At 42.0% G+C, this 19,417-nt stretch overlaps 1 protein-coding gene across 18 annotated transcripts in view; it reads left to right on the top strand.

Moving 5' to 3' along the window:
• The window catches only part of myo18ab (myosin XVIIIAb), a 299,483-nt gene that overhangs the window by 53,206 nt on the left and 226,860 nt on the right, over positions 1 to 19,417 (top strand). For 2 of the 18 annotated variants that reach the window (XM_038814292.1, XM_038814290.1), the window contains exon 1: positions 16,591 to 16,716. The exons of 14 other annotated variants lie outside the window; for them this stretch is intronic. Coding sequence is in view for 2 of the 4 variants with exons in the window: in XM_038814293.1 (XP_038670221.1) it covers positions 16,696 to 16,716 (21 nt within the window). In the remaining 2 variants the exon portion in view is untranslated. Of the gene's footprint in view, positions 1 to 16,590; positions 16,717 to 19,417 lie in introns of those variants that run through there. 2 more of the 18 variants (XM_038814293.1, XM_038814299.1) reach the window with 2 other exon arrangements.

Raw genomic sequence — 19,417 nt, 5'->3', positions numbered from 1 at the left:
TTCACTCTGTTCATGGACCCTTTGATATGGTTCAATTTTTGGGTAGGATCTCCGGGCACAGTATATGCATTTTAATGTGGCTCTGGCTGGAAATACGAATCTCAGGATTGCTGCTGTTCAAATGTCCCAATCTGCATCATGAAAAATTGTTTCAAGGTTTCCTGTTTTTTTTTAATTAGTTCATTGCACGTAGGTGTGCCAGCATTTATTGCCCATGAGGGGCAGTTAAGAGCCAACCACATTGCTGTGGGTCTGGAGTCACATATAGGCCAGACCAGATAAGGAGTTTTCTTCCCTAAAGGACATTAATGAACCAGATGGATTTTTACAACAATCGACAATAGTTTCATGGTCGTTTTAATTCCAGATTTTTATTGACTTCAATAAAAGTCATCTGCAGTGGTGGGATTTGAACCTGGGACCCCAGAGTACTCTGAGTCTCTGGATTACTAGGCCAGTGACAATACCACTATCCCACCACCTCCCCATAGCTGTAGTAATCACACAACCACTAATACTGGCAAGAACCTACAAGTGCCCAGCTGCCAGTTTGCCATCAACGAATAGCAATTTGGTATTAATTGTTCTTTGTATTCTTCGTGCAAAGTTCTGATACTGCACTGTGTCTGTAGAGAACATTCTGGTCGTAGTGTTTGGAGAAGGAAGTGTTATTTATGAAAACAGAGGAACCGCCACAGTTTTTCAATAAATTTCTACTTAAATATTTTAAATATTTTTGCAAGATGTTTTGAATGTGGAAACCATATGATTGTGTAACTGTTACCAAAAGACTCAGCTGTCTTTGCCAGAACTGTGCAATATGAATTTTCTTCCATTGAAAATAACAGTGGCCTTAGTATGAAGGAAAATGTGCATTTCAAAAGTCCTGTATTGTGTTACGATCCCTGTTGATGTTATAACTGGACAGGAAGATCCCAGAATAGAATCCTGGCTCAAAAGCCCTTAATTTTGATTTTTTTAAAAAAGTCACATGTGGAGGACCAGAATCACATGACCACTAATTAATTTTAATAGCAATGTTTTTAAACATGGAAATAAATGGGTGATAATACAAAACGCCTTTACACGCCCTTTGGAATAACAATTACACACTGGTTTTAAGATTAGCATAAATTACACAGTACATTTGAAGCTACAATGGTCATCAGCACACAGAACTGTTCTAAAACACACAGATTGGCTGTGGTCAAACACAGACTCTACTCTGAACCCAAGTTAGTGTCTGTGGATTTCTCCTCAAACCCCCCCCCCCCCCTTCCCCAGATGATTGTCACATGAGAGCTTCCAAGCTCCACTCCCTAAAACACGTTTTAAAACCTCATGCAATAAGGCTTTCCATTAGCAGGGTGCATTCTGAAATCCACTCGTGTTTTCCAAATGACTTTTTTGAACAGAGCTTCTGCTCCTCTTCTACCAGAGAATCTACTACAGGTTTTACACCAACTAAAGAACCCTGCTAAAACTAAAGAAAGTTATTCCCCCTTACAAATGCTTCCACTTGGCAAGCAATTTTCTTTACTCTTTATGCAGTAGCTCCTTCTATAATAGTTGGAACTTAAACAACCCGCACACAAACACCCTTGTCCAGCATGAATCTAACTATAGATCCCTTCGAGGCACAGATATTAAATTAAATACACCTAAAACTATACCTTATTTCTAATGTTTACCAATACAAAAACAAATGCCATAAAACTACCTTTGTTTTCCTAATAACATCGTTATCAATGTCATGCATGAAGTTTAAAATCTCATGCAAGTTGCAGAGTTTTCCTTTTGAAGATGAATTGTTCCCTCACTTGCTCCGAAAGGCTTTAGAACCTTTGGGAACAAGGCAAGTGACTGGGAATTAGTCAATGTTATACAGCAATGACGGGTTTGACTTGCTGTCCTCTACTTGTGTTATCTTCGAGTTGGATGAGGTTTCTCTTTCACCATTGAACTTGTATATAATAGTTTTAAGAAAAAGTCAAAACCAACGTAATTACAACGATTTACACCAAAGCTCTCATGGTAAGTACATTATTCTCTGGACACAGCATGCTCTGTGTCTTGCTCCCAGAGTCTCTTGGTCATCTAGCCATGATATATATCATGCTTTCATGATCATTGACCCTTACTTGTGACAATAAGCGATTATTATATTATTATTTATTATATTGACCACAGCTATGGAGCTGATATATTGTACAATATACATGCAGCTGCTAAAAAAGTGAATAATTATGTTTTTATTTGGTGCTTCTATGAGCTACTTCATGAGATCAGGGTTATTTTTCTTTGCTCATATAATGAATATGTTGTTGACCATGCCTATCGCTTGTAATTTGATCTTTGGTGAGGTTTTCGAGATCCTTCAACACTACATGAACAGCACAAAATATTTCTGTGAAATGAATTTGCTTTCTTTTAAGTAATTTTTTTAACTTGCTGATCTGTATTAAACACAGGTTCACAATAAGTCAGTTAAACTCCGTGAACTAACTCCTTTGAACAGGCTATACATTTGCTTGAACAATGGCATTAGGCGTTTGAGTGAGCCACTGTTATTTTTACCTTTATACTATTATGGATATGTGCTATGCTGATTGCTTAAAAACACCGGTGTTTGAATACCTGTGCTCAGATAAGGATCATAGACACAGATTGTCTGTCTTTATCAAACCCAAAGACATCACTAATGTAATCCTGTTGGATCTGTGTAAAAGTAGGCCACCAATTACTTTAGGGAGGAGAATTAAACAACATTTTCCATGGGTATCTATAAGGTCACATTCTTGAGTTTCATGTCGTCAATTATTGACATCAAATGAAGACATCTACTGGTAAATTACGGGTAGTTATAAATGTACTTTATTTTGCATTGTACACTGACTGGAGTTCAGAATAAAGTATTTCTGTATCCTTTTTAATATATTATGAAATCTCTAGTGCACTGTCAGCATGATTCTGCTGATGCTCAATTTTATAAAGAGAGCTTGGTATCCTGCGATACACAATGAGTTTGACTGCTAAGGTAAAATTCATTTTATTGTCACGAGATTCAATCCCCGGAATATGCTCAAGTCAGTTACAGCTGATTTTCATTTGTGTATTGTTTCCTTGCAGATTGATAGGCAGTTGGAACTTCTTGGCTCTTTCTTGTAAAATTATTAGCTTTATCTTTGAATATATATCTCTGGTTTATGGGTAATATCTCGAGTATGATGGGCTAGAAATTTACATCCAGATGTTACTATCGGGTGGTTCTAGATCTAGAGCGGGTTCTGATGTTTCACTGCAGCATACAGGTAATGGTGGGTTCTTCCTTTATGGAAGTGCAGTGAAATTACTGAATATATAATTTGCTGTTCAAAATTTTACATACATCCATGATACTGAGACAGTCCCATGAACATTGTAATCGCAGAAAATGGTTCTTAAGGACTAAGAACTGAAAGACACTATCCCTTAAAGGCACTCTGCAATTCCTGGAAAAGAAAAGGTTAGTAAGCAGTTTCAGAGCAGCTAGAAACCTCTTGACCGTGTGTCAAACTTTTAAATTTATGGTGCAAACTGTGAAGTAGTGGGATTCATCAAACTGCGCACTCTTCCATTCCTCCCATTCCAATCATCATAACCTCAAAAACATAGTTTTAATAATCCCTTTACCTGCCACTGAACAGGAACTGTTTTGTCTTCATTTTAATACTTTGGCTCAGATTTTGCTTTTGCTAGGAAACAGCACTCTCTGTTCACTGTGCTGATAATTGTCCGCAGAAATATGTAGATTTTTTCTAATCTGGTGCCTTTTCCAGTGCACGCCCTCTACAGGGGCTCTGCGGCATGTGTGAATAAGGATTATCAATGTGCCATATTAAAGAATCTTCACTGAGAGGTGTAGAGTCAAAACCAGAAAGCATAAAGCATGAAACATAAAATGGATCATGTGGTGATATGCATCACTGTAAATACACAAGTGCATAATGTAAATACATGTAGACTAGCTAGACACTAGAGGGAGCACCAGAGACATGACACACAGACACTCAACCAATAGATCAGTTAGATAGGACACGACCAATGGGCAATCACGATACACACAAAGGTGACACTACCACAGGAGGGCATTACATCAACCCATATATAAAGGACACAACACGCATGATCTTCCTCTTTCCAGTGGAGACAGTCAGTGAGTAGAGACACAGGGTTGATTCAATATCACATCCACCACGTGGATTGTAGCAGACTGGTTAGTCAGTCTGAGTAGCTACAGAAGGATTAACAGTAGTGGCGAACCCGAGTAGGAGAATTGTAAATAGTTTAATAAACGTGTTGAAGTTATCTCCACGTCTGAACCCTCCTTTGTCAAGTGCACATCAAGGAAGCCGCTTATGTTACGCTAAGAGCATAACAAGATAGATCACAGATTGGGAAATACAGAGGAGATTAAGGGAATGAGAAATAAGAAATGGAAACTGTAACTTTATCAATGTAGCATTAATTTTCTTTTACAACTCTACAGTTGTAAAAATCAAATCTACAGGGCAAAGGTGTTTTTCAACAATAATTGTCACATTACGGTGTTTTAACACTGATTACTTCAAAATGTGCCTCGCTTAAATGCACAGCAATGTTTAGTGCAGAACCAGTGGGCAAGAGCAGCATGTTCATGCCATTTCAGTCATTTCAATGCTGAATGCACCATTTTGACCAGCAGGGTATCTCTAACAGCAACTTCCAGATTTTTTCATTTAACTTTGCCTGTGTGCTGCCGACGTTCCCATCAGATTTCCTCTATTATGATAGAGTGATGGCAACCTCAGACAGTAGAATTCTTCGTGATGTCCTGACCAAATTCTTTAATGGATGCCACTAAATCAGATTATCTGGTAATTATCTCATTGTTATTTGCTGTGTACAAATTGGCTGCTGTGCTTCTTGCATTACGGTGGTGACTACACTTCAAAAGCACTGAATTGGCTGTAAAGCATTTTGTGATTTGTGGTAGCCTGAACCTTCAAAGGTGTTGTATAAATGCAAGGTCCTTTTTAGAATTCCACAGAAATACAACTTAACTTGTAAACGACTTTGTTCCTTTTCCAAAATGTAGTTTTCCTAGTTATTTACATTGGTACTGCATATGGGTAAGATAATTTTTTTCAAACACTGTCTCTGTCTGGTTTATAGAGCAGTAGATGCAGGATGCCACACCAAACACTGGAATGCCATGATACAGCTGAGTCTCTTAGGCCACTATTGAGGGCAGTTGAGTCAATATGCTGAATTTTCAGTGTCCAGTATGTGTCAAAACGAATATAGGGCAGTAGCGCCCTCTAGAGTTGGGCAATAACTAGTTGGTGCTGTGACTGTGCTATGTGCTGCTGAATCCACCACTGCTTGTCTGGAGTGCTTCTGAGTTGGGTAATAGGCTTATTTAAGAACATCAGAAATAGGAGCTGGAGTCGATGCCTCAAGACTGCTTTGTTATTTACTGACCCAGAAACAAAAGTGTTTATCACCGACTTGAATAAATCTGCCCACAAAGCTCTAGCAACCTGTTATGGCGTGCATTTCTCAATAGCAGTTTAAATCTGACACCAAGTCAACGGATGTCTTGGCATGTAACAACAATATTGCCAGAAAGCAAGTAAAGAGCCCATCAGGTTGAAGCATTCACAAATAGCAAGCCAACAGTTTAAAACACTTTTTTAATTTATTTTGCTCTTTGAAAATGTTTATGATTGGATTAAGTTAACTAAAACCAGAATGAACAAACTTTTTGCAAACATATGAATGTATTGTTCTAAAAATATAAGGAGTTTTTGAAATTTCTCAAATATTTCATTAGCTAGAAAAGCTAATCACGCTGTTCAGAAATAATTATGAAGTTTGCATCCTATTTTAAAAAAAAACCCAGCCATGTCTCATTCAACAATGTGCAACTCTTTGAGGGTTATTGCAGTGAGACCTAACAACGTAAGAATAGAAGTTCTTGAAAATTCCATTTAATTCAGCATTTGATACTGCAGATACTTAACAGCATACCTGTGGGGAAGTGTATGATCACTAACAGTTACCGTGGATTTCTGTGTTATTTGCTGCAAGTGCAGACTTCAAAGGTTGCTGTCGGTTTCAGTGGAGTAAAGATAGTAAATCCTGTCGGTTTTGCTGTTATTACTACCACAGAATCCAGGTCAATAATCCATGGCTGATCTTCTAGCTCCACTCCACCTTTCCATTATATCCCTTGATTTCTTTTGTGTGTAAAAATCTATCTGTTTCAGTGTTGAATTTGCTCAGTGCCTGATGTTAGGATCCCGGATGAAAATTCAACTATTTACAATTTGTAAACTGAGGAAATGTGACTGCACCACAGGAGTGATAACACTGATCAGTAAGCACCTTTCATGTTAAAACAAACTTTAATTTAAACATAATTAATCGCAATTGCAACAAAAGAAGCCTTACCGTTAACAGTTCAACTCACTTCCTAAATCTGTCACTAAATATTCTAATTAAGCAAACCAACAGCCAGGTTGTACCTTTCTCTGTGCAGTCCTTGAAGAGAACCTCAGAAAAGCTTTTCGGAGAAAACTAAAGCCACTTGTCAGGCTAAAATCCTGTGGCAAACTGAAACTATGGACAGACCTGGCTCCTTCCCTTAGTTACATCATTTGTACCCAGAGTCCTCCAAACCAAAACAATATTCCATTAGCCATCTATCTGTGCACATGTAAATGCTTCTCAAATCTATCAGCAGGATGCTCCCCCTGCAAAATCGAGGATTATCTCACTTTTATGACACCTTAATCACAGCTTTAGCAGATATACTGGCTGTATTCATCTTAAACCCTTCTTTTTAACAATATCGCTGCAACAAATATAAAATAAAACAAATTCTTGCATCCATCACACTTAAGCATCTAGCATCTACTGTACCCCTATCGGGCAGAGAATATCAAAGATTCACAATCTCTGAATGAAGATTTCTTCCCTCAACTTGGACTTAAATTGCTGACTTTATCTTAAGCTCCCCACTCTCCCGTTAGGGGAACCCCCCCCCCCCCCCCCCAGCATTTAGATCCATCACTGGTGGATTATGTTTTGGAGTTCTAAGCCGTCATAACACTACTATATAGGATTACTTCACATTTGCACCACACAAACAGGCCATTTGGCTAAATTGTTCTACACTGGTGTATGTACTTCTATTCCTTTCTCAAATACATAAAATGGTAATTGGGAACTCATCATATATATCGGACCTTTTAATTTCTATTTTGGCTGAACTGGCTGGTGTTGGTGCAGTGTACACATTCTGATCATTCATAGTGCTGCCTGCCGATGTGGATTCCAAAGGTAAGCTTATCCTAGTTTTTGTGGGATTGGGTAATAGAGGAATGCTCCCCTAAGCTCCACAAAGCTTATTTGAGCTTCTTCCACTCTGACTTTCCTGCCAATATCAGCCCTCACACTCATACACCCTTTCCCCCACAAATCTATAGTCTAGTGCAGTGTTTTACCAACCAGCCATTCTTCGGGAGCCATGCCACCTGAACTTTGCAACCCACCATTTTCACTTAACTTTAATGTGAAGGTGAGCTTGCTTGGTCCTCACGATCTCACTTGCTGGTCCTCACGATCTCACTTGCTTTGTTATTTAATGTTACATTTCTGATAATTACTGCAGCTGCACTGCATCCATTGAAAAAAAAATCAAGATGTTTGTCCGTTTAACTCACCATGCTTAGTCTTCAAATGGCTTTGAAGCTTAGAGTTTTAAACTTTCATTCGCTAGTGCTTTCCTGTGTATAACACATGAGCTTTTAATCCTGATTTACAATGGCACAATTAATAAACCCACACCACAATTAATAAACCCACACCTCAAGTAATCATCTTTCTGCTCCTTTGTTCCTGTTTTCAGGCTCTTCATGGGTTGTTCACCAGAGGCCCTGAAGCTACAAAATGGAGGAATCTCCCTTGCGCCCAGAATGCTTGACGTCAGTATACGTGGCGCGTGATCTGTTCTCTGCCACCGCTCCAGGCAGGAAGAGTCCTGTGATTTTAAAAAAAAACTGCTCCTGGGTCAGACGCGGCCTGCGGGAAAAAAAACTGCTGGGTCTCCCCAATGTCAGGAGGAGGCATTCTGCACTGCTGGGCTTCGGACCTGTACATTGCTGAGGGAGCACTGTCTCTTACCGCGATCCGAAACCCTGCAAAGCATAGCCCCGTGACTGGAACTCCGCGTTACATGACCCTCCCCGACACCCGTCTGTGACCCACCCGTGGGCTGCCACCCTGGGTTTCAAAATGAATGTTCTAGTGGCAAAGGTACTAGTAGCACAGTGACTCTGAGCCGTTTGTTGTAAATATCCTGTTCATGAGTTTTAGGAATTACTATAGAAAATGAGGCCAACTTAATGAAAGCAAGCTTGGAATCTATTACACTTAAAATGGTGGGGCCCTATTGTCTCCGAAGGTAAGCATAATATAATAACAGGTAGGCCTACTGAGTTAAATAACTGGAGATGTGATGTCTACAATTCTTGCAGTAATGACATCAGGAGGAGGCGTGCTGCGCCATTGTGCTATGGGCCTGCGGAAAAAAAACCTGCTAGATCTGTGCGCCAATGTCAGGAGGAGGCGTTCTGCGTCACTGGGCTCCGGACCTGCACACTGCTGATGGAGCACGCATGCGCGGAATGGCCGGCATTCTGAAAGCTGGTTGCAGCTGGTATTTTTTTAGTGCCTGGCGCAGTTTCTGATTTTGGCCTCTCCTGCAATCTAACAGGCGTGCTCAGATTCGCGTCCCGCGCAATGCAGCAGGGATCGTGCCCTCTGTTCTCCCATGGATAACTGGGGAGGAGGATTATTCTACTCCCCTCCCCGTCAGAACGAGTGCACACATAGAGAAAGTCAAGACTTCTGATATGGACTGTAAATATATATATATTCAAATTACAGGCACAAAACACTAATGCTCCAATGACGTACCTTTGCCCCAACAGCCCGTTTTACCTAAAGACTATTCCCCATGCCTTTTCCACTTTTCCTCTCTTAACTGAACTCCACTGGGACCTGTTTCTGTTCCTTGTCGTAATTCCTTATGTGAGACTTGCTTTTTAAAAAAATAAATTAGTACCCAATTTTTTTTTCCCAATTGAAAGGCAATTTAGCGTGGTGAGTCTACCTACCTTGCACATATTTGGTTTGTGGGGTGAGTCACACGCAGACACGGGGAGAGTGCAAACTCCACATGGACAGTGATGAACCCGGGTCCTTGGTGCCGTGAGGCAGCAGTGCTAGCCACTGTGCCACCATGCCGCGTGAGACTTCCTTTTGGGACAAATCCCTGTGCCCTACTGGGACAGTTGCTCTGTACCCGCTCACCTGACTTGGGTTCTTGGGCCTATCTTTTCTCTATGCGCGGAGTTATAATTCAGTGTCCTGACTTCTCTTGCAGGATTCTCCTAAACAGCTGAGAATTGTGTAGACCAAAGCTCTCCTTTTCTCAAGTCTACAGTACAGAAGCAAGCCGTTCAGCCCAAATAGTCTCCCAAAAGCTTGCATCATACCACCATTTTCAAATCATGGCTTTGCAGAACTGCTGGCTGAAAGTGGAATATTACCAGAGAGCCAAACCTGTCATTCTACTGAACCATAGAACTTGAAAGGTTATGGTGCAGAAAGAGGCCATTCAGCCCATCCTGTCTACGCCAGCCAAAAAAGAAACCAGCCGCTCATTTTGATCCCACTTTCCAGATGTAGAACCAGATATCTTTTAAATGAGTTGAACATTTTGGCCTCGACCACAAACATAATTAATCCTTCGCTCAGGGAAACAAGTCTTTGTTGTCTCCCTTATCTAGCCCCTCATAATTTTGTACACTTGAATTACATCATCCCTTGGCTTCCTTTGTTGTCGGGAAAACAACCCTAGCTCATCCAATCTCTCCTCGTAGTTGAAATTTTCAAGCCGTGGCAACATTCTTGTAAATCTCCTCTGCACTCTCCAGAGCAACTATATCCTTCCTGTAATGTGACCAGAATTGTACACAAAATTCCAGCTGTGGCCTAACCATCATTTACACAGTTCCATCATTACATCCCTGCTTTCATATTTAATTCCTCACTTAGTAATGGAAAGCATTCCATATGCTTTCTTGGCCACCTTTTCCACCATTCTTCCACTTTCAAGGACCTGGGGACATGCATCCCAAAGTCTCTCCTTCCTAAATGCCTCTCCATTTCTTCACATTTATTGAGTATGCTCTTGCTTTGTTAGCCCTCCCCAAGTGCATTACCTCACGCTTTTCCAGATTTAATTCCATTTGCCACTTTCCTGCCCACTCAACCAAGCCACTGATATCATTCTGGAGTCAACAGCTATCCTCTTCAGTGTCGACTACATGACCAGTTTTTGTGTCATCTGCAAATTTCCCAGTCATGCCACCCACATTTAGGTCTAAATTATTCTTCTATACAACAAACAGTAAGGGCCCCAATGCTGAGCCCTGTGGAATACCACAGGAAACTTCTCTATTTGCAAAAAATCCATCAACCATTACTATTGGTTTCCTGGGTTAGGACTCCCATATAAAAATCCCAACAATTTGCAATTTGTAAGACTGTGAGGGAAGACTACAAAACCACAGGACTGATAACACTGACCGATAGGTATCTTTTATGTTACAACAAGCTTTAATTTAAACACAATCACATTAGCAACATAGAAAATCTTTCCAATTAACAGTTTAAAAAGTGCTTAAATAAAGGGAAAAAGTACTTTAACTCATTATCTACACCTGTCACTATATAGTCGAATTGAGCAACCCAATACAGTTCAAATGCCACATTTAAATAAAGTTAACAATCAAGGTTACTTGCTTTTCTGTGCAAAACTTGAGGACACCCTTTTCAGGAACAACCTGAAAATTGTTCTTGTTAGACTTGAATCCTATGGTGAACTGCTGTTCAACTTAAAATCTTATATCAGACTTTGGCATCATGGTTGCACTGTGGGTAGCACTGTTGCTTCCCAGCTCCACGGTCGCAGGTTCAATTCCCAGCTTGGGTCACTGTCTATGTGGAGTCTGCACGTTCTCCCCGTTTCAGCATGGGTTTCCTCCCACAAGTCCCGAAGGTCTGCTGTTAGGTAATTTGGACATTCTGAATTCTCCCTCTGTGTACCTGAACAGGTGCCGGAATGTGGCGACTAGGGGCCTTTCACAGTAACTTCATTGCAGTGTTAATGTAAGCCTACTTGTGACAATAAAGATTATTATAATAAAACTACAGACATATCTGGCTCCTTCCATTAATTAATCTGCATCCCAAGCATTAGGCAGCACGGTAGCATTGTGGATAGCACAATCGCTTCACAGCTCCAGGGTCCCAGGTTCGATTCCGGCTTGGGTCACTGTCTGTGCGGAGTCTGCACATCCTCCCCGTGTGTGCGTGGGTTTCCTCCGGGTGCTCCGGTTTTCTCCCACAGTCCAAAGATGTGCAGGTTAGGTGGATTGGCCATGTTAAATTGCCCTTAGTGTCCAAAATTGCCCTTAGTGTTGAGTGGGGTTACTGGGTTATGGGGATAGGGTGGAGGTGTTAACCTTGGGTAGGGTGCTCTTTCCAGGAGCCGGTGCAGACTCGATGGGCCGAATGGCCTCCTTCTGCACTGTAAATTCTATGTAAATCTATGTAAGCATATCCACTAAGATGTCCCATGACCTGCTCAGCTAGGACTGTTCATAATGCCTCATAAATTATCCACACCCAGGGAACTTCCTAAACCCAAATAACATTCTATTAGCCATCTATATGTAAACAAGTAAATGGTTAAAATCAATGATTACCTCCTCTTTATGATCCCCTATTCAAAGCTTTAGTAGACACACTGCCTGTATTAGTTTTACCCAGGGTTTGTGTAACATTACTATGACAAAATATAAAATATATTGTATAACCATTTCTCGCAATCCCCACAGTTGTCACTGAGCCACTTTTGGATCCAACCTGCCACCTCCTCCTGTATCCCAGGAGATCTCGCGTTTCTGACCAGTCATGTGGGACCTTGCCAAATGCCTTACTGAAGTCCACATAAATAATATCCACTGCACTACCCTCATCAATCCTCCTTGCTACTTCCTCAAAAAATTCTATTTAGTTAGTAAGGCACGATCGTCCTCTAACAGAACCATGCTGATTATCCCTGATCAATCCGTGCCTTTCTAATTGACAGTTTATCCTGGCTCTCAGAATCATTTCCAATAATTGGCCCACTGGTGAAGTCTGAATGACTGGCCTATAGTTTTCTGACCTATCACTTGCACCCTTTTAAAATAACAGTACAATGTTGACAGACAATCCTCTGGTACCTCATCTGTATCTAGCGAGGATTGGAAAATGATCCTCAGAGCATCCACTATTTTCTCCCTTCAGCAGCTTGGGATACAATCCATCTGGCCGTGATAAGTTAGCCAGTCTCTCCAGTACTTTCTCTCTCACTATGCTTATTGGATCTGATATTTTACACTCCTCTTCTAGAATGTCTGCACCATTCCTCTCTTTAGTGAAAACAGGCAAGTACTCTTTGAGAACCCTGCCCATGTTTTCTAAATCAACCCACAAGTTAAAATGCACATCTCTGATAGATCTGATCCGTTCTTTGTTATTTTCTTGCTCTTAATAGAACATAGAACATAGAACAGTACAGCACAGAACAGGCCCTTCGGCCCTCAATGTTGTGCCGAGCCATGATCACCCTACTCAAACCCACGTATCCACCCTATACCCGTAACCCAACAACCCCCCCCCATTAACCTTACTTTTATTAGGACACTATGGGCAATTTAGCATGGCCAATCCACCTAACCCGCACATCTTTGGACTGTGGGAGGAAACCGGAGCACCCGGAGGAAACCCACGCACACAGGGGGAGGACGTGCAGACTCCACACAGACAGTGACCCAGCCGGGAATCGAACCTGGGACCCTGGAGCTGTGAAGCATTTATGCTAACCACCATGCTACCCTGCTGCCCCATAATGTATTTGTAAAATTTCTTGGTACTTTCTTTGACTTTACCTGCCAATATTTTTTCATATCCCCTCTTTGCTTTCCTAATTTCCATTTTTAATCCACTCTTATACTTCCTATAATCTGGGTTTTCTACTGAATTAAGTCTTTTGTGACTGTTGTAAGCTTTATTGTTCTGTTGGCTTGAATGCTTCTGGATAACCAGGGTGCTTTAGATTTAGTAGTGCAGATTTAGTAGAACCACGCAATGTGCCTCAATGACTACCGCCCGGTGGCCCTGACGTCAGTTGTAATGAAGTGCTTCGAGAGGCTGATCATGAAGCGCATCACCTCCATACTCCCGGAACACCTTGACCCACTTCAATTCGCATACCGTCGCAACCGGTCCACATCAGACGCCATTTCCCTCATCCTTAGAGCATCTCGAAAACAAGGACTCCTACATCAGACTCCTATTTATTGACTACAGCTCCGCCTTCAACACCATAATCCCAGCCAAGCTCATATCAAAGCTCCAAAACCTAGGACATGGCTCCTCACTCTGCAACTGGATCCTTGACTTTCTGACCAACAGACCACAGTCAGTAAGAATGAACACCAACACCTCCTCCACAATAGTCCTCAACACCGGTGCCCCGCAAGGCTGCGTACTTAGCCCCCTACTCTACTCCCTGTACACACACGACTGCATGGCAAAACTTGGTTCCAACTCCATCTTCAAGTTTGCTGACGATACGACCATAGTGGGCCGGATCTCGAATAACGACGAGTCCGAATACAGGAGGGAGATAGAGAACCTAGTGGAGTGGTGCAACAACAACAATCTCTCACTTAATGCCAGCAAAACTAAAGAACTGGTCATCGACTTCAGGAAGCAAAGTACTGTACACACCCCTGTCAACATCAACGGAGCCGAGGTAGAGATGGTGAGCAGTTTCAAATTCCTAGAGTGCACATCACCAAAAATCTATCCTCGTCCACTCATGTCGACGCTATCACCAAGAAAGCACAACAGCGCCTTTACTTCCTCAGGAAACTAAGGAAATTTGGCATGTCCACATTAACCCTTACCAACTTTTACAGATGCACTATAGAAAGCATCCTATCGGGCTGCATCACAGCCTGGTATGGCAACTGCTCGGCCCAGGACCGCAAGGAACTTCAGAGAGTCGTGAATACCGCCCAGTCCATCACACGAACCTGCCTCCCATCCATTGATTCCATCTACACCTCCCGCTGCCGGGGGAAAGCAGGCAGCATAATCAAGGATCCCTCCCACCCGGCTTACTCACTTTTCCAACTTCTTCCATCGGGCAGGAGATTCAGAAGTCTGAGAACACGGACGAACAGACTCAAAAACAGCTTCTTCCCCACTGTCACCAGACTCCTAAATGACCCTCTTATGGACTGTCCTCATTAACACTACACCCATGTCTGCTTCATCCGATGCCAATGCTTATGTAGTACATTGTATATATTGTGTTGCCCTATCATGTATTCTCATGTATTTTCTTGAATTCTGTTCAACTCCCTTTTCTTCCCATGTACTGAATGATCTGTTGAGCTGCTTGCAGAAAAATACTTTTCACTACCTCGGTACACGTGACAATAAACAAATCCAATCCAATCCAAAACACTTTTTTTTGTGTGGATATGTCTACACTGCCACAGAATTTCATCTTTGAATGCTTCCCACTGATTTAACAGTTTTTTTTCTTTTAATAGCTGTGTCCTGTCCACTCTTGCCAGCTCATCTCTTCAGCTTTGCAAAATTTGTCTTCTCCCAATTTAGAACTTTTACTCCTGTTCTATCTTTGTCCTTTGCCATAATGATTCTAAATCTAACTACATTATTGCCACAATCTCCAAAATGGTCCCCACTGCTACTTTATCCACTTGCCCAGTTTCATTTCCGAAGACTAAATCTAGAATGACACCCCCTCTCTTGGGCTTGTTACATGCTGGCTAAAAAAGCTTTCGAGTGCAGTTCAAAATTGTGCGGCCTCTGTCCTTCACACTCTTCATATCCTAATTGATATTAGGGTAGTTGAAGTCCCTAAAGATTACTGCCCTATTGTTTTTGCACTCGGAAATGCTTCTACATATTGGCTCTTCTAACTCCCTTCCACTATTTGGGTCAAGAATAAAGTCCTGGTGGGCAGCACGGTGGCTCAGTAGGTTAGCACTGCAGTCTCACGGCGCTGAGGTCCCAGGTTCGATCCCGGCTCTGGGTCACTGTCCGTGTGGAGTTTGCACATTCTCCCCGTGTTTGCGTGGGTTTCGCCCCCACAACCCAAAGATGTGCAAGGTAGGTGGATTGAACACGCTAAATTGCCCCTTAATTGGAAAAAATTAATTGGGTACTCTAAATTAAAAAAAAAAGAGTAAAGTCCTGGCAATGTGGCTGCCTCTTTTCTATTTCTAAGCTCAATTTATCTGGCTTCATTTAGTACATCATCCTTCATTACAACTGCAATTGTTTCTTTAACCAATAATGCTCCATCCTCACCTTTTCTTTATACACGCTTGCATGTGGAACTGGGAGTAAACTTGAGATTACTGCTTTTAGGTCATGTTTTTCAATCTCTTTCCGAGCCCCCTGAAGACTGCTTTCAGGACCTCATCCCCTTTCCTATGTAAGTTATTCCCGGCCTTTTGTTCTGCTGAACCCTTTGCTAAACCTAAGGTTTTCTCCCATAGTAATACTAAATCACATAACTAATCCCTCCAAAACTGCTAACTATAAATTGTTTGGCTCCAACTGGTGAATCTTGAATACATCTTGCTGTTCATCATGAAGTGCCGGTCTTTGCTCATTGATAACACTCAGCTCTACGCTGGAGTTTTTGGGATCAAGCTCTGCTCCAAAACTTTAGAAAATTGACACTCCAATGCAGTATGACTGTGGCTATAATGGGACAAGCCAACAAATGTAGGACTAACTTTCCCATAGAAGCCAAATAATGCATGACATGACATAACGGGCCTGTCACTCTAAAATCATGCATTAGCCATTTTACACTGAGCTATTAGTATTTTTAGTAATGCAACTGACGATGCATTTTAATACCTATTACTTCATTTCATTTAGAGCTTTTAACTGCTACTTTAATCTTGTTTGTGTTGCAAAGTGTGAAAAAAATAAAGGAGAGCCTAAAGGGTTAACAGCTATATCTGTAAAACATATGTTGCAAATTAGTTCTGAACAGGAAAAGGGTGGGGGTGGGGGGTGGGGGTTTTGTTTTTCCTCTGAATGGAAATATCGTCAAAGATTACCAAGGTGTTGTTTTTTCTGAAAAGGAATAAGAGCACCAGAAATATGACGTAGGCAACCAGACGACAACATTTCTTAGTGTAATGTTTTCTACACGCCGCTGTTTTTTAATGACTTCATAAGGGAAGATTAAAGTCAAATAAAATTACGGTGAAACACCAACTGTTGGAACTGAGCATACATTCTTTGGGTATTTTTAGAAGGCCTGTAACTTCACAGCTGTCTGGCTGCAGTGTCAGTGAAATGACACTTTGACAACCTATCACATTTCTCCTTCACTCTGAACGGAAGCGTGCATCAGTAGCTGGGGTAGTTCTTCAAAACTGCTCTGTTGGGAGAGTTTGTAGTTGGCGGCTCGAGTTTTATTTTTAAAGCTAGATGCAGGAAGATAGAAACCAGGTATTTGTAACTTAGTTAATTCATTTTTTGCTTCCTGTGTTGTTGGATAATGTAGCCGATTAATACCAATCTTTCTTATCTATAAGTTAAGAGTGTTGCCCTGTTTAGGCCAAAGTTGGTGCCTGTGCCTATTTTTAGTGGGAACAGAAAGTGGCGCAGGCATGTCTGGTTCTATTGCTGAATCACTTTGTTCAAAATGATTTTGTGAGTTTGCCTTCAATTTAATATTTTTCTATTTATTAATATTGCTATATGTAAATTGCTTCTACATTTAAGAGTTACTTGGACCAAAACAAAGAACAAATGCATGTATGCCATTTCAAAGCTTTGTACATAATTTAAAATATGTCTAATGAAGGAGAATACTTATACATTATAACTTTAATTTCTTGTATGCCCTCATTAACTATTAAAATTGGTAATGTTTACAAAAGTATCTTATGCTGGTTTTGAACCCATGCTAATTGTTGGACAGTGCATAAGTTTCATTTTAAAAATTTGTCCTTGAGATGTGCGTGTCACAGGCTAGGCCAGCACTTATTGCCTATCTCTAACTGCTCTTGAGAAGGTGATGTTGAGCCACCTTCTTGAACTGCTGCAGTACATGTGTCTTTGTACACCGTTGGTACTGTTAGGAAGGGAGATCCAGCATTTTAACCCAGTGACAATGAAGGAATGGCGTGACATTTCCAAGTCAGGATGGTGAGTGGCTTGGACAGGAATATCCAGGTGGTGGTGGTCCCTGGGATCTGCTGTCTTTGTCCTTCCATTGTCCGTGATATTGTCCGTGAGTTTGGAAGATGCTGTTTAAGGAGACTTTGTGAATTCAATCTTGTAGATGGTACATACTATGCCACTGTGCGTTGCAGCTGGAGGGAGTGAATGTGATGGTGTGCCAATCAAGTGGGCTACTTTGCCCTGTATGGTATCGAGCTCCTCGAGTGTTGTCTCAGCTGCACTCATCCAGGCAAATGGGGAGTATTCCATCACAACCTGACTTGTGCCTTGTAGGTGGTCAACAGGGTTTGGGGAGTCATGTGGTGAGTTAGTATAGTTATCGCAGGAATACTAGCTTCTAACCTGCTCTTGTAATCAAGGTATTTACATGGCTAGTCCAGTTCACTTTCTGGTTAGTGGGTAACATTCAGGATGTTGATGGCGATGGCAATGACATTGAATGTCAATGGCCAATGGTTCGATTCTCTTTTATTGGAGATGGTCATTGCCTGGCACTTGTGTGATCTGGGTTACTTGCCACTTGTCAGTCCAAGCCTGGATAATGTCCAGGCCTTGCTGCATTTGGACAGTGACTGCTTCAGTGTTTGAAGGGTCTTGAATGGTGCTGAACATTGTGCAATAATCAACAAACCTTCCCACTTCATACCTTATGATGGAAGCAGCTGAAAATGGTTGGGCCGAGGACACTACTGTGAGGAACTCCTGAAATTTGAGATGATTGACCTTCAACAACCACAACCTTTGTGCTAGGTAAATCTCCAGCCAGCAGAGAGATTCCCCTGATTCCTATTGACCCCAGCTTTGCTCAGTCTCTTTGACTTCCCACTTAGTCAAAAGCTGCCTTGGTGTCCAGAGCAGTCACTCTCGCCCCCAGCTCTTCAATTGAGCTATTTGTCCATTTTTGAGCCAAGGCTTTACTGAGGTCAGGAGTCGAGTGGCCCTGGCAGAACCCAAACGGAGTGTCAGTGAGCAGGCTATTGCTAAACAAGTGCTGCCGTTGAGTACCTCTTCCATTACTGATAACCGAGTGTAGGCTTCTGGGCTGTCATTGACCGGGCTGGATTTATTCTGCTTTTTGTGTACAGGATATATCTGGGCAATTTTCCAAATTTCTGGGTTGATGCCGATGTTGTAGCTGTATTGGAATAGCTTGACTAGTGGCACGACAGGTTGTCTTCAGTACCATTGCTGAAATGTTGTCAGGGCCCATAGCTGTTGCAATATCCAACAGCCGTTTCCTAATATCACGTGGAGTGAATCGAATTGGCTGAAGACTGTTATTTGTGATGCTGGGGAACTCCAGAGGAGGCCAAGATGGATGATCCACTCAGCACTTCTGGCTGAAGGTTGTTGGAAATGCTTCAACCGTATCTCTTCTGCTGCTGTGCTGGGCTCCCCAATGAACTTGTGGAGCCTCCCCTCCATTGAGTTTTTAAATTCCCCAGCACCATTCACATATGTGTCAGGACAGTAGAGCTTAGATCTGATCTGTTTGTTCCGGGGTCACTTAGCTCTGTCGATCGTTTGCTGCCAGAGTGAATGTACATCTTTTGAGGGCCCTGCTCTCTCCCTCTCTACGGGAGCCCCAAGTCACACCCCACCCCCGGTGACATGGCAGCCCGTCCACAATGATTTGCAGCCCGCCCCCAAATGGCATCAATGCCTTCCTGATGCCTCACACTCTCAGCTCTCACAATTCAAGGCACAGAAACCCAAAATCAATGCTTGACAGACTGCTGTAGTGCTCTTTAACTTATGATAACAACAAGCCTGTACTAATTGAAAAACGTAATTGCCTGGCCATTGCGTGTCCCGACTGCTGCACTGTTCAGCTTTCTGCTCTCGCTTGGGTGGCCATACCTCGAGCCTTGATGACTGCTTGTGCTTCTGGCTGCTTGCTGTTGATCTGACCTGGGTTCTGCTCTCTCTCTCACCCTTGCTCCTGGTCTGATTACTGCCCAGC

The sequence above is a fragment of the Scyliorhinus canicula genome, chromosome 12 (genome assembly GCF_902713615.1).
Source record: "Scyliorhinus canicula chromosome 12, sScyCan1.1, whole genome shotgun sequence".
NCBI lineage: Eukaryota > Metazoa > Chordata > Chondrichthyes > Carcharhiniformes > Scyliorhinidae > Scyliorhinus > Scyliorhinus canicula.
Note: the sequence above shows the minus strand (reverse complement) of the source record. Positions and strands in the feature narration are given on the sequence as shown.